We start from the raw sequence: 16075 nt of genomic DNA on the forward strand, positions 1-16075 counted from the left end.
CATTCTGATGCCCAATTCCTCTCAAAGTACAGTGTTTGTCAGAGGGATGTGAAGAGAGTATCGCCTATTGATTTTTATGCTTTCTCTGGCAGGAAATCTTTTCAAGGGTTCTCTGTTATCGGTCGTAGCGATTCATCTCCTACCTCCCTTTTCAGATCGACGATATACTATTATATACTCTTATATACATTACCTCTGCTGATAGTTTTCAGTACTGGTTTGGCTATCTGCTATATGTGGATGGGTGTCTTTTGGTAAGTATGTATCATTATTTAAGACACTCTCAGCTATGGTTGGCGCTTTATGTATTTATATAAAGTGCTAAATATATGTGACTCAGAAGATCCTGCTTCAGACATTGACATTGATAAATCAACTTATCTTTTTAAGATTGAGTATATTTGTTCTTTGTTGAAAGAAGTATTGATTACTTTGGATATTGAGGAGTCTGGCCCTCTTGATAACAAATCCAGTAAACGTTTAAATTCTGTTTATAAACCTCATGTGATTACTCCTGAGGTTTTTCCTGTTCTTTATGCTATTTCTTTTTAAAGACACGGTGAGTCCACGGATTTCATCCTTACTTGTGGGATTACGCCTCCTGGTCAGCAGGAGGAGGCAAAGAGCACCACAGCAGAGCTGTATATATAGCTCCTCCCTTCCCTCCCACTCTAGTCATTCTCTTTGCCTGTGTTAGTAAGATAGGAGATGGCAAAGTGAGGTGTTAGTAAAGATTCTTCAATCAAGAGTTTATTATTTTTAATGTAGTGCCAGAGAGTGCTACTTTGTTCTAGGGTGTTGCCTAGTCCAGATCAGTCTCTACAGAAGAGCATTTGGTGGCTTTAAAGCAATGGGAACTTGTGGGACATAACTCTCACTGCGCCTCCCAATACTGATGCTGCCCTGCTTGTAAAGTCTGAGGGAAGAGAAAAACTCGGTACTTTTTATTTCCACAGGCCAATGTGAGGAGAAAATTTGGACCTCGCAAGCCGGGTGGGATGCCTTTGCTGTTGTGCAGAATGAGGTAAGTGCTGGCTTTATTTCTGGTGGTATAGCATCTCAGAAAAAGGCCTGGGCACTTTGTTATTTTTCTATACCTCATTGAACTACATGGAAGATTCTCCTAGCCTATTAGGAGACTTAAGGCAGCCAGGACACTGGGATTTACATGTCTCATCTCCCAGTGGTCTCACATATAATATTAAAACAGACCGGGAGATTTTATGTTGATCTTTAATGTAATGTAATATTCATGCTCACAGTAACGCAGTATGTTGTGCGTTGGAACGCAGTATTTTGTGAATTATTGCACAGAGAACTGTTGGTTAATTGTGTGTGCATATTGTGTGCTTTTTACTTGTCTCCCGGTGCCTATATTTAAAGCAGGGTGCCCGGATGATTGCACAGAGTTCAGTTTGTCACAAGACTTCTCTGGATGTGATAACTGTTTAGCACGAGTAACAGCGATATTCACTTTTCTTCTTTGCCCCGGCGCCTATACTTGAAAAATGGTGAACGGGTGTTGGATTATGTAACGCCCACGAAGGGCGGAGCTTGTCGAAAGGCTCTGTGTATGTGCGCTCTTCTCCTTTTGAGCCTCAGGTCTATGCTGCAGCTGCTGGGTCCGGTTATCTCTGATGACAGCCAGGTTGTTAAAAATGCAGCACTCAAAAGTTCTTCCAGCAGTGGCATAAACAGTATTATCCATATTGCTACATATCTTTGCTCCCAAAGGATTGCGCATGAAAAGTGTTATATATGTCTCGTTTCATACTGCTTATATTAACAAGTATAACAGCCGACAGGGAGGTTTATTTTATTACGCATGAAATGTGTTTTACATGTCTCGCTTCGTACGGCTTAAAGATGGCAGCCGACAGGGAGTTTTCCTTGTAGGTGTTATATGACTTGTTCACCGTTCCCAACGGCTTGTATTACATTACGAGCTGACTAAGGGGGATTTATTTACGCCAGCTGCCTTTTCTGCTGTATTATAGCATATAGTTGAGAGGCTTTGCGCACTTTATTTGAGAGTGTCTTTCAGTGAACTAGAGGTTGTCTACTTTCCAAATATTGCAGGAGAAGTGTTAGAGGAAGAACAGAGATTCATTTTATTTTTTATAAGTGTTTTTAAAAAAAAAAAAAGTTATCTTTTAAAATTTAAAGAGACGGTAACGTTTTTTATTGTTAACTTTTATTACAAAATTTAACATGTTGATTGGTTTAATTCATCCTTGTGATTTAGGATGGATTTTTACCACACAAAAATAAATGTTACTTTTAACATTTAAAGTTACAGTAACGTTTTTGTATGTAAATGTTTTTTTATTGAAAATGTATGTATTGCTGTCTAAGAGTCTGTTGACAATGATCAATCTCTGCCACACACTTCTACTATAGCGTCCCTCTAAACTTTATGGACACATACAGTGCTATGCGCTTCCTTTCTCACTCCACCCTGAGTTGTTCTGCATTCATACATTATATGTTTTTCCCACGAGAAAACTTTACTAGAGGTATTATTTTCAATCATTTAGAATTGAAACTTAATTGATTAAGTAGTTTCTATTTCGAATGGTTCTTCCCTGTTACCTGAAAGAGGAAGATACTTCTGGATTACCTGAGGGAGAATTATTATACTCAGATGGAACTTTATTTAATTTAATCCTGAGGTTGTTTTTTCTTTCAGTTTTTAGCTTGCACACCTCCATTTGCTTCTTTAGGAGGTTTTAGCTACCCTGGGCGACTCTGACATTACCGGTGTTAGTGTTCCTAGTGCATCCAGCAAAATGTAAAGAATGGAAACGGCCAGCTGTAGTAGCTGATGGTTAGCTTAGCTGTCTAGCTAGCAGAAGGTTTGCAGTTTGCAACCAGCTGCAGCTATTCACCTCATAAACTTTGATTAAGGAGTTGTTTTCCGTAGCCAACTCAGCTATGGAGGCTGGGCACTCATTCCCTAGGGTGGAAGGAGTAGTTTCCAGCTTAGATAAGAAAACTACTATACCCTTAGAGGATAGTTGGGTTTTTCAAAGATCCTATGAACAAAAATTAGAGAGGGGATGTACACCAGGGGTTACAATGGCAACCAGCAGTGTACTTTGCTAATGTCATTGGCATGACGGCATATTGGTTTGATGTGTTGTCTGATACTATTACGTCAGAAACTCCCTTGGATAAAATTCAGGATGGGATATAGACTTTCAAATTGGCTAAATCCTTTATTTCAAATTCTTGCCTTGAGGTTATCAAAGTGGAGCGTAGGTTTCAGGTTTTCTCTGTCCCAGTTCATTCAGCCTTATAATTAGAGCCTTGTTATACAGATGTATGCTCTGAGTCTACATTTTTTAACAATTCATTATAAGAAGGCTTTGTTGGAACCTGGCTTGATGGAGATCAGACTTTAGTTCGAGATGTTCAGAATCCATGGAAACAGGGGCAGCGTTTTTTTTATTCTAATCTGTTTGTAGTTCCCAAAAAGGAGGGAACCTTCAGACCTATCTTAAACCTCAAGAGTCTATATAAATTTCTCAGCGTTCCATCTTTTAGGATGGAAATTATTTGTGCCATCCTTCCATTGATACAGGAGGGTCAATTTATGACAGTAGATCTAATGAATGCATTTCTGCATGTTCCTATCCACAGAGATCATCACAAGTTTCTGAGGTTTGCCTTTCTGGACAAACACTTTCAGTTTGTGGCTCTTCCTTTCGGTCTGGCCACGGCACCCAGAATTTCCTCAAAGGTTCTGGGGTCTCTGCTGGCGGTTCTAAGACCATGGGGCATTGCGGTGGCACCTTATCTGGACGATATTCTAATCCAGGTGTCATCTTGTTTACAAACAAGGTCCCATGCCGATATTGTGCTATCCTTCCTGAGAACTCACGGGTGGAAGGTAAATCTGAGAAGGAGTTCTCCATGAGAATTTTTCTGACCAGGGTCAGAAAAGCAAAGATTTTGAATACATGTCAAGCCCTTCAGTCCACTCCTCAGCTGTCAGTGACTCAGCGCATGGAGGTAATCAGATTGATGGTGGCGGCAATGGCCATCATACCGTTTGCTTGGTTTCACCTCTGGCCTCTGCAGCTAAGTATGCTCAGGCAGTGGAATGGAAATTATACAGATTTGTCTCCTCGAATAACCCTAGAACAGGAGACGAGGGACTCTCTTCAATGGTGGTTGTCTCTGGATCATCTATCCCAGGGGACATGCTTTCGCAGACTTTCCTGGGTGATTGTGGATGGGGAGCTGGCTGGGGCACTTTAAAGGTTTAGGGAGTATGGACTCAGGCAGAGTCTCTCCTTTCCATCAACATCCTTGAGTTGAGGGCGATCTTCTATGCCCTTCAGGCCTGGCCTCAGTTGGCTTCGGCCCAATTCATCGGGCCCATTATTGCGATCTGTCAGCGATCAACATCCCAGGTGTGGACAACTTGGAGGCTGTTTTTCTGAGCAGGCAGACCTTTCATCCGGGAGAGTGGGAACTCTTTCTGGAAACATTCTCCAACCTGATTCTCAAATGGGGTCGGCCAGACTTGGATCTCATGGCATCTTGTCAGAATGCCAAGTTCCCGAGATACGGGTCCTGGTCCAGGGACCCTCAGGCCGATCTGATAGTTGCCTTGGCAGTTCCTTGGTCCTTTAGCCTAGCATTTCTATTTCTCCTTTTTACTATTCTCTCCTGGGCTATTGCTCGAATCAAACAGGAGAAGGCATCAGTGATCCTCATTGCTTCTGCATGGCTTCGCAAGATTTGGTATGCTAATCTGGTGGACATGTCATCCCTGCCACCTTGGAAGCTTCCATTGCGGAAGGACCTTCTCATTCAGGGACCCTTCCTTCACCTGAAACTAGTTTCTCTGCAACTGACTGCTTGGAGATTGAATGCTTCATCTTATACAAGCGGGGGTTCTCTGATTTGGTCATAGATACCTTAATTCAGGCGCGTAAGCCTGTAACTAAGATGATTTGCCATGAGATATGGAGCAAATATCTTTGTTGGTGTGAATCCACAGGATACTCATGGAGTGGAGTTAGGATTCCCAGGATTTTTGTCTTTTCTCCAAGATGGTTTGGAGAAGGGTTTCTCAGTGAGCTCCCTAAAGGGGCAGATTTCTGCCTTATCTATTTGTTGCACAAGCGTGTGGAAGATGTACCAGATGTTCAATCTTTTTGTCAGCCTTTGACTAGAATCGGACCTGTGTTTTATCCGATTGCTTCTCCTTGGAGTTTGAATTTAATTCTTAAGGTTCTTCAAGGCATTTGAACCTATGCATTCCATAGATATTAAGTTGTTATCTTGGAAAGTTTTGTTTCTTCTTGCCATTTCTTCTGCTAGAAGAGTGTCTGAACTTTCAGCTTTTCAATATAATTCTCCTTACCTTATTTTTCTTTCGGATAAGGTGGTTTTGGTTTTCTTCCTAAAGTTGTTTCAGACAAGGACATTAATCAGGAGATTGTTGTTCTTTCCTTGTGTCCTAATTCTTCTTCTCAGAAGGAACGCCTGCTACACAATTTAGACGTAGTCCGTGCTTTAAGGTTCTACTTACAAGCGACTATGGATTTTCGTCAATTGTTTTCTTTGTTTGTCATTTTTTCAGGGAAACGTAGGGGTCAGAAAGCTACAGCTACCTCTTTTTCTTTTTGGCTGAAGAGTATCTTCCGGTTCGCATATGTGACTGCTGGACAGCAGCCTCCTGATAGAATTATGGCTCATTCTGCTAGGGCTGTTGCTTTCTCATGGGCATTCAAAAATTATGCTTCTGTTCAACAGATTTGCGAGGCTGCATCTTGGTCCTCTCTTCACGTTTTTTCTGAATTTTACAATTTTGATACCTTTGCCTCGGCTGAGGCTGTTTTTGGGAGAAAGGTTCTTCAAGCAGTGGTGCCTTCCGTTTAGGTTCCCTGTCTTGTCCCTCCCTTTTCATCCATGTACTATAGCTTTGGTATTGTATCCCACAAGTAAGGATGAAATCCGTGGACTCATCCTGTCTTTAAAAAGAAAAGAAACTTTATGCTTACCTGATAAATTTGTTTCTTTTTAGACCCGATGAGACCATGGCCCGCCCTGTTCTATGAGACAGGTTATTATTTTTTGTTAAACTTCAGACACCTCTGCACCTTGGCTTTTTCTTTCTCTTCCTAACTTCGGTCAAATGACTGGAGTGGGAGGGAAGGGAGGAGCTATATATACAGCTCTGCTGTGGTGCTCTTTGCCTCCTCCTGCTGACCAGGAGGCGTAATCCCACAAGGAAGGATGAAATTTGTGGACTCATTGTGACTAAAAAGAAACACATTTATCAGGAAAGCATAAATTTTCTTTTCTGATGTAATTGCTAAGGAATGGTCTAAGCTTAATACTTCTTTTGTTCCTTCTTCTAGGTTTAAAAGGTTGTACCATTTGCCAGTGACTAAATTAGAGTTTTGGGAAAAAGTCCCTAAGGTTGATGGGGCTATTTCTACTCTTGCCAAGCATACTACTATTCCTATGGAAGATAGTACTTCCTTTTAGGATCCTTTAGATAGGAAAATTGAATCTTATCTTAGGAAATGTTATTTACATTCTGGCTATATTCTCAGGCCTGCCATTTCTATTGCTGATGTTGCCCCTGCATCGACTTTTTGGTTCGATAGCTTAGCACAACGGGACAAAGATTCTGATTGGTCTAGCATTGTTCGTTTGCTTCAATATGCTAATCATTTTCTCTGTGATGCTATTTTTGATATCATTGAGATTTATGTTAAAATATGGTATCTAAATCTAGGTTACTATCTTTATCATTCCAGGGTAATAATTTGTTTGGTACTCCAGTTGGATTCTATTATTTCTGAGGTGAAGGGAGTTTTTTTGCCCCAGGATAAAAAATCTTATGATAAAACTAGAGCTACTAATTGGTTTTGTTCCTTTCGTCAGAATAGAGAACAGAAAACCACTCCTTCCCCTAAGGACTCTGGCTCCAATTGGAAGCCATCTTCAAGTTGGAATAAATCCAAGCCTTTTAAGACACCAAAGCCAGCCCCCAAAACTGCATGAAGGCGCGGCCCTCAATCCAGTTCTACTGGTGGGGGGCAGTTTGAAATTATTTCAAGACGTGTGGGCAGATTCCATTCAGAATCATTGGATTCAGAATATTGTCTCTCAAGGGTATCAAATAGGTTTTAGAATAAGACCTCCTGTGAGAAGGTTTTTTCTCTCTCACATTCCAACAAATCCTGTGAAAGCACAGGCCTTTCTGAAATGTGTTTCAGATCTGGAGCTTTCAGGGTTAATTGTACCAGTTCCACTTCTGGAACAGGGTTTGGGTTTTTATTCAAATCTATTCATTGTCCTGAAGAAGGAAAATTCTTTCAGACCAGTTCTGGATCTGAAGTTTTTGAATCACTTTGTAAGGGTCCCAACTTTCAAGATAGTGACTAGAAGGACTATTCTGCCTTTTGTTCAGCAAGGTCATTATATGTCCACAATAGACTTAAAGGATGCATATCTTCACATTCCGATTAATCCAGACCACTATTGGTTTCTAAGATTTTCTTTTCTAGACAAGCATTACCAATTTGTCACTCTTCCATTTGGCCTATTTGTATTTAGAGAGCAGGGTATTGCGGTGTTTCCTTATTTGGACAATATCTTGGTACTGGCTCAATCTTTTCATTTAGCAGAATCTCACACAAATCAACTTGTGTTGTTTCTTCAAAAACATGGTTGGAGGATCAATTTACCAAAGAGTTTCTTGATTCCTCAGACAAGGGTCACCTTTTTAGGTTTCCAGATAGATTCAGTGTCCATGACTCTGTCTTTAACAGACAAGAGACGAATGAAATTGGTTTCTGCCTGTCGAAATCTTCAGTCTCGATTATTCCCTTCAGTGGCTATATGCATGGCAGTTTTAGGTCTCATGACTGCAGCATCGGACGCGATCCCTTTTGCTCGTTTTCATATGAGACCTCTTCAGCTTTGCATGCTGAATCAATGGTGCATGGATTATACTCAGATATCACAATTGATATTCTTAAATCCCAACACTCTGACTTGGTGGTTAAACCATCACCTTATTGTTCAAGGGATCTCCTTTGTTCATCTTTCCTGAACTGTGATTTCAACAGATGCAAGTCTCACAGGTTGGGGAGATGTCTGATGATGAGTCCTGTAGGAAACAAAGACAGAGAGGCACAAAATAGGACAGTATCGTCTAGACAAACTGAAGATCAACACACTGACGTACAAATATCCAGCAGATATCTACTCACAAGTGAGGCGGCACCAACGGAGTGCCTAACATAGCAAGTCGGGTCTGTTAAAGAGTCGCCCGACCGACACTCCCCAGGAAATAGAAGACCAGGTGATCCACGGTCCACACAATCCGCTCCGATATGGGCCGCCAGTCAGCTCAGGGGTGTGATAGGACAAAATAGCTCTGAATGGGTAATCGAGAGGGTGTGACAACCAGACAGTCACCGATTACATAGTGGAGACACAGCCCGTCTCAGACCGGTGAGAGCAGTACTAGTAGTAAGAGGAGTCGGCAAATATAAAAGACTGTTTATTAGTCAAGTTTAAAAACAGCCACATTTTGATATACTTAAATCCCAACATTCAACTCTCTCTGTCCTGGTGGTTGGACCATCATCGGATTATTCAAGGGGCCTCTTTTGTTCATCCTTCCTGGACCTCAACAGATGCAAGTCTTACAGGTTGGGGAGCTATCTGGGGGTCTCTGACAGCACAAGGGGTTTTGGAATCCTCAAGAGGCGAGGTTACAATCAATATTTTAGAACTCTGTGCTATTTTCAGGGCTCTTCAGGCTTGGCCTCTACTAAAGAGAGAATCATTAATTTGTTTTCAGACAGACAATATCACAACTGTGGCATATGTCAATCATTAGGGTGGGACTCACAGACCTTTAGCAATGAAAGAAGTATCTTGAATACTTTCTTGGGCAGAATTAAATTCCTGTCTAATTTCTGCAATACATATCCCAGGTGTAGACAATTGGGAAGTGGATTATCTCAGCCATCAGACTTTACATCCAGGGGAGTGGTCTCTCAATCCAGATGTATTTTGTCAGATTGTACAGATGTGGGGTCTTCCAGAAATAGATCTCATGGCGTCCCATCTAAAAAAGAAACTTCCCAGGTATTTTTCCAGGTCCAGGGATACTCAGGCGGAGATGGTGGATACGTTAGCAGTTCCTTGGCCATACCAACCTGCTTACATCTTTCCACCTCTAGTTCTTCTTCCAAGGGTGATCTCCAAGATCATAATGGAACAATTGCATGTGTTTCTGATAGCACCAGCATGGCCTCACAGATTTTGGTTTGCGGATCTTGTCCGAATGTCAAGTTGCCAACCTTGGCCACTTCCTTTAAGACCAGACCTTCTGTCTCAAGGGCCGTTTTTCCATCAGGATCTCAAATCGCTAAAATTTGAAGGTATGGAATTTGAACGCTTAGTGCTTAGTCATAGAGGTTTCTCTGACTCAGTGAATAATACTATGCTACAGACTTGTAAGTCTGTTTCAAGGATATTTTTATTATTGGGTTTGGAAAACTTATATTTCATGTTGTTCTTCTCATAAATTCTCTTGGCATTCTTTTAGAGTTCCTAGAATTTTACAGTTCTTCATTATGGTTTGGATAAAGGTTTGTCTGCAAGTACTTTGAAGGACAAATCTATGCTCTTTCTGTTTTATTTAATAGAAAGATTGCTAAGCTTCCTTATATTCACTGTTTTGTTCAGGCTTTGGTTTGTATCAAGCCTGTTATTAAATCAATCTCTCCTCTTAGGAGTCTTAATTTGGTTTTGAAGGCTTTGTAGGCTCCTCCTTTTGAGCCTATGCATTCTTTGGATATTAAACTACTTTCTTGGAAAGTGTTGTTCCTTTTGGTTATCTCTTCCGCTAGAAGAGTTTCTGAATTGTCTGCTCTCTTGTGAGTCTCCTTATCTGATTTTCCATCAGGATAAGGCTGTTTTGCAGACTTCATTTAAATTTCTTCCTAAGGTTGTGAAGTCTAACAACGTTAGTAGGAAAATTGTGGTTCCTTCCTTGTGTCCTAATCCTAAGAATACTCTTGAAATAATTTTACATTCTTTGGATGTTGTAAGAGCTTTGAAATATTATGTCAAAGCTATTAAAGATTTCAGGAAGACTTCTAGTCTATTTGTTGTTTTTTCTGGTCCTAGGAAAGGTCAGAAAGCCTCTGCCATTTCTTTGGCGTCTTGGTTAAAGCTTTTGATTCACAAGGCTTATTTGGAGGCGGGCAATATCTGCCTTAGAGAATTACAGCTCATTCTACTAGATCATTCGCCACTTCTTGGGCCTTTAAGAATGAAGCTTCGGTTGATCAGATTTGCAAAGCAGCAACTTGGTCTTTTTTGCATACATTTACTACATTTTACCATTTTGATGTATTTGCTTCTTCTGAAGCAGTCTTTGGTAGAAAAGTTCTTCAGGCAGCTGTTTCAGTTTGATTCTTGTACTTATGATTTAAGTTTTTTTCTTGTAATTTATGTGAAATTTATGAGACACTTATTTTTTGTGTGGATTTAATTTTTTCAGCAGAAATAGCTGTTTTTATTTTATCCCTCCCTTTCTAGTGACTCTTCTGTGGTCTTCCACATCTTGGGTATTTCTATCCCATATGTCACTAGCTCATGGACTTTTGCCAATTACATGAAAGAAAACATAATTTATGTAAGAACTTACCTGATAAATTAAATTCTTTTATATTGGCAAGAGTCCATGAGGCCCTTCCTTTTTTATAGTGGTTATGTTTTTTGTATACAAGCACAATTATATTTCCAGTTCCTCTTTTTGTATGTTTTTTTGGCAAGAGTCCATGAGGCCCTTCCTTTTTTATAGTGGTTATGTTTTTTGTATACAAGCACAATTATATTTCCAGTTCCTCTTTTTGTATGCTTTTTTACTCCTTATTTTATCACCCCACTACTTGGCTATTCGTTAAACTGAATTGTGGGTGTGGTGAGGTGAGTATTTATAGGCATTTTGAGGTTTGGGAAACTTTGCCCCTCCTGCTAGGATTGTATATCCCATACGTCACTAGCTCATGGACTCTTGCCAATATGAAAGAAATTAATTTATCATGTAAGTTCTTACATAAATTATGTTTTTAATCATTCATACTGACCCCTATTTTTAAGTTGTAATTTAGATAGACTGCCTCAGAAAACATTTTAAGATATAATGTGGTTTTAGAATTTTTAATCTAGCATTGCTAATCAACTCAAACATTTTTCAGTATTCTTTGAAGTATTGCTGTTTTATTAGTTCATAAATCCTAAAATAGTATTTTAACATTATATTTGATAGGAAGATCCAGCTTTGCAACGTCACTTTAAAGGACACAAAGATGCCGTTACCTGTGTTGACTTCAGTCCAGACAACAAACAACTTGGTATGTTTTGTGCTGTTTTGGTAATATATAACATTAATTCTGGACTAGTGTGTTATAGTAATCCCTTCTAATGGCATAATGGAAGACATGCTAGAAAGAGCTACTCAACTGTGAGAGGGAGGATTGAAAAAAACAGGTGGAGGAGCTAAGGGATCCCCATAAAAAATCTAGAAGGTTTTGTTCCCCTTGCTTTGCTCCAAGTTCCGTACGTGTGAAGCTTTGCAACTAAACTCGCCTTAAGGGAGTTCTCGGTCTACTGTGTGTTTACAGGGCTTCAAAAAGCATAGGATTGGGATAGAAGATTTTAAGCTCAAATAATAAGAGTCATGCACACTCTATAGTTTGGGGGTATAATCTCATAATTTGTTCTTCTTTTTCTTTAAATACTAAAATGCATATGTGCTCTCACACTTAAAGTGATGGTAAAACCTAGCATTTGTGAAACACTAGGCTTTACCATTGAAACAAATAAAGGGGGCTTTCAGTCATGAAGTATTTTAACAAACTTGGATTTACCATCGCTTTAAGTAACAAGATTTCTGTAAAATGACAGCCATTCAAGTGGATTTTTTTGGCATACCTTTGAGAAAGCTCAATCATTGTCTTGTTCTTGAGGTATATGGCAGGTAGGATTAGGAGAGGACAGTGGAAGAAGTTACTACTAGATATGGACAGCTAAAAGGGGTAGGATATGTAATCTGTGTGGATTCAGGATACTAAAGAGGCTGATAGTTATTTCCAATGGGTAAAGTCACTTTGTGAGCTGTATATATTTTAAAATATATTTTATTGGGGTTTAGTTTAAAGGATAATTATTAAATATATTGTGTTATAACCCGGCCATATAATAAACCCCCTTCCAATTTTAAATAGATGTAGGACACATGTATTTAAATTGGCTTAAAGTCAATGGTATTTGGTGAGGAGGTTGACGGTATGCATCATAGACAGTCTTCTATGAAGAGAGTCTGTTGTTCTTGAGCCCTTATCTTCATCAGCTAGTCATCTTTAAACTACAATGTGTCTTTAGTGCATTTGGGGATATGACACTTCATTCTCCCTCTATGACTTGTAGTTGGGATCTAGGATGGGATGCCCGGAACTGATTAATATGGACCCATTTATCTATAAAACTATCATTTTTGAGGATCCTTATTTTATAGACCACTGGAGATATTTTGTTAGTAATGACAAAAGGACCTTTCCATGATGGAAGAAATTTCTTCTCCTTAACCTGATCTCTTCCGAAGTTATAACGATAAACCTTATCATTTATTTCATATTCCTTTTTGGACGTCTTGAGATCATAATAGGTTTTAGTGGCAGTTGTGGCAAGTTCCTTTGAGCAAATGCAAAGGCATATTGCAGGTGCTTTCTTAGGTTCTCCACATATTGATGTGTATTGGCAGCGTTTATCAAGTTCTGGTCTGATGTACGGTACAGTAGATGTTGAGGTAGAACCATTCTACTACCAGTCATCAATTCAAAAGGTGACATCTTGGTAGCACTACTTGGAGTTGCTCTTAATGCCATTAAGACTAGAGGTAAGGTCATCAACATAAGATAAGGTCATCAACATAAGATAAGGTCCCCCTTTCCAGTGCATCAGGCATAGCCTTATGCATGAATACAGCAAATTCATGTCCAGAATTTATGTATCCAAAGGAAGTCTCTGAAATGCATATTGGACCTTTTGAAATGATAATGCCAGCTTAGATTGGTCCTCCTCATGTACCTTTATGGTCCAATATCCCTGCGCGCAATCAATGGCAGTGAATATTTTGGATCCCTGCATCTGTGCTAGGCACTGGTCAATATATGGCACAGGCCAGCCAGCCAGCCATGTACACTCATTTGTTTAGCTGTCTTAAGTCAGCACACAAACGCCATTGTCCATTGGGCTTAAGAACACCTAGAATAGGATTGTTATAAGAGCTGTGCACCTGTCTGATAATACCTCTTTCTTCCAAGTTCCTTATGATTTCTGCAAGAGAATCATATGAGGCTAAAGGAAGTCTGTATTGTTTAACAAAGACAGGTGGCACATTGGGATCTGTTTGTATTCTTGCAATGTGCAAGTCTGTAGCCCCACAGTCATAACAATCCCTAGCAATAATATCCTTGTACTCCATCAGGAGTTCTCGCAGCTGTTGGTGTTCATCATCACTGGAACAGCCATTAGCTAAAGATATTTGCTCTTCGACTATTTGCTGAAATCCTGGAAAGATTTCAGGCTATCCTATTTCATAGGCTTCTTCCAACCTAGGTGGGATCCCCTTGATTATAATTTGCATTGCCCCCATGACTTTGGGTATTTGGGTATTCTTGCTGTTTGATCGGCTGATCAAATACCAGAGAGGCTTCTTTAATTTTACAGATGCCTTCCTCTGAGCTGAAGGGATAAATAGATTGAATAGTAAATAGACCCTCTGGTATAGAGGCAAATGATTGTTCTATTAATTGTTCTTCAGTTAAGTATCCTTCAGGTATTAGCCCAATTACATTATTCTGGAATCCAAAAGTGTAATAACTCGATTCCAGCGCATATCCTATTGAAGTTCCCTTGGATAAGGTTATATCCTGTGGGGTCATGTTATGTACAATAACATGTATTGGAATAGTTGCAATATTTACCAAAGGAGTATAGGTCATTGTGATACCCAGATTTTGTATTCTATGGGAGAGGCAAATTAGTGTTTCAGAAGTTTTTAATTTCTGACCTCTCTTTACCTGTAATGGTAAAAGGAATTTATCAGCCCCAGCGGGAATTATAATATCGTTAGACACCTGCATATTCACAGCATATGGCAATTGCTGGTTTGATTTCAGGGCTGCATTTTCATCCTGATATACTTCAGGGTCCCCCTTTAACCTGCTCCAGAGGCACGAGTTAATCAAATCTATTTGTATGGCATATCTATGTAAAATATCATTGCCAATGTATATTTGATTATGGGGAGTATTTAGAACTAAAAACAGGTGATTCACTGATTTATTACCTATAGAGACAGATAATAAGCACTTAGCTGTGATGTTATAGCTTTGAAACCTGTCATCCAGGCCGTAGACACAGTGGTCTTGGGGAGAAATATATTTAATCACTTTAGGTTCAGCTATCTGTGCTAATATAGCTACCTTCCTGTTTTAAGTTCAATTTGGAATACTTTGCTGTACCAAGGTCATGCACTTGTATAGGGATAAATAGATCCTCTTTAACTCTCTCAATTCCTGCGAGGTATTGAGCGTGGCCTCCCCCCTTAGGGATTCTATGATCCCCCTTGTGGAGAGATATGGTTAATACATCGCCGTCTAAGGAAATATTCGCTATCTTTCCAGGCGAAATTTTAAAAGTATTACCATCAAAGCCACTTAAAGGAGTCTGATCATCTATCTGTAGGATAGTGATTTCAGGTACCGAGTTATTCCTGAAATGAATCTCCACAGCATCTGGTTTCTCTTCCACCATGTGACAGTTATGTCGGGGGCGAGATATACCAGATTTCTCATAATTAATAGGCCTTTTGACTTGTGACCAAATTACATTATTTATGCAATCAATTATGGTGCTAAATCGCTTCAGGAGATCATTACCAATAATTAAACGATCAGTTGGCAGATCCACTATAATGACAGGGTGTTTTATGACCCTGTACCCCAGTTTAAATTTTAACCAGGCTGTACCGTAGACTTTTAGAGAGTCACCCCCAACACCTATTAGTGAACCATCAAATTCTTTTATTTTAGGTTTGTGGGGTGTTAGCTCGTTTAGCTGTGTGTAGTACCCGTGGGATAGAATAGTTGCCTGAGACCCAGTATCAATTAATCCCATGATAGGGTTGGAAACTGAATCCTGCAGCTCAGCTAATACATAATATCTCCCTGCATTTTCTACAATTTCACACATAAAATTGGCATGATCACACACTTGTGGTCTTCGCCACGTGTTACCTGAATCTGCTGTGTTACCTGATGCAGAAGAAACTTTGTTCTTACCGCTCATGTCCTCTATAATAGGGTCGACTGGGTTCTTGTGTACTGCATCTGTGGAAATAAGGTTAAAAGAATGCTGCAAAGGAAGAGATTGGTTAAATTTCCCCGGCTGAGGTTGCTTGTCATCACAGCTAAATCGTCCGTTTCCGGTCTGTGGGGAGAGAACATGATTAGTACCGTTTTTGACATTTAAAATTTTATTTTGTATATCTCTCCCCTCCCTTTCAGGTGATACTGTAGTGTTTATGACTGTGCCTGTGGCCCACTGCTGACCACTGGCTGTACCCCTAAAAAAGTATTGTTCGGTGGCTGAGCCATAAAAGGTTGACTCATATTAGAAAATTGTTCGCTCAACCGATTTAACTGGGTGTAAAGCTGATCTACTTGATCGTACAAGTTACCTCTACCCCTGCGCCTATCACTTGATGCCCCATAGTAGTTATTCCTGGACCATTGGGTTCCCTCAGAATCAGGGCCGCTGTTCCTATCCTGGCGTGGCTGCCCCTGGGGTTCAGCTTGTTCAGCGTTAGTATTTTGGGGAGCACTATTTACTTGGGGTGTCTGGTTACCCTGAGAGTATTTTCGCCACTTATTTTATCTACCTTTGCGGGGATATCTATTATCTTGTAGGTATTTTTTTTGGGTGTAATTATTTACCTGAGTATGTCACCCATTTT

The 16075-nt window shown here is 39.9% G+C and overlaps 1 protein-coding gene across 1 annotated transcript in view; it reads left to right on the forward strand.

Moving 5' to 3' along the window:
• Positions 1–16075, forward strand: part of POC1B (POC1 centriolar protein B) — a 689402-nt gene that overhangs the window by 36033 nt on the left and 637294 nt on the right. The window contains exon 2 of the mRNA XM_053719233.1: positions 11324–11408. Coding sequence (XP_053575208.1) covers positions 11324–11408 — 85 coding nt within the window. The remainder of the gene's footprint in view (positions 1–11323; positions 11409–16075) is intronic.

Source organism: Bombina bombina, chromosome 6 (genome assembly GCF_027579735.1).
Source record: "Bombina bombina isolate aBomBom1 chromosome 6, aBomBom1.pri, whole genome shotgun sequence".
In the NCBI taxonomy this organism is placed as follows: Eukaryota; Metazoa; Chordata; class Amphibia; order Anura; family Bombinatoridae; genus Bombina; species Bombina bombina.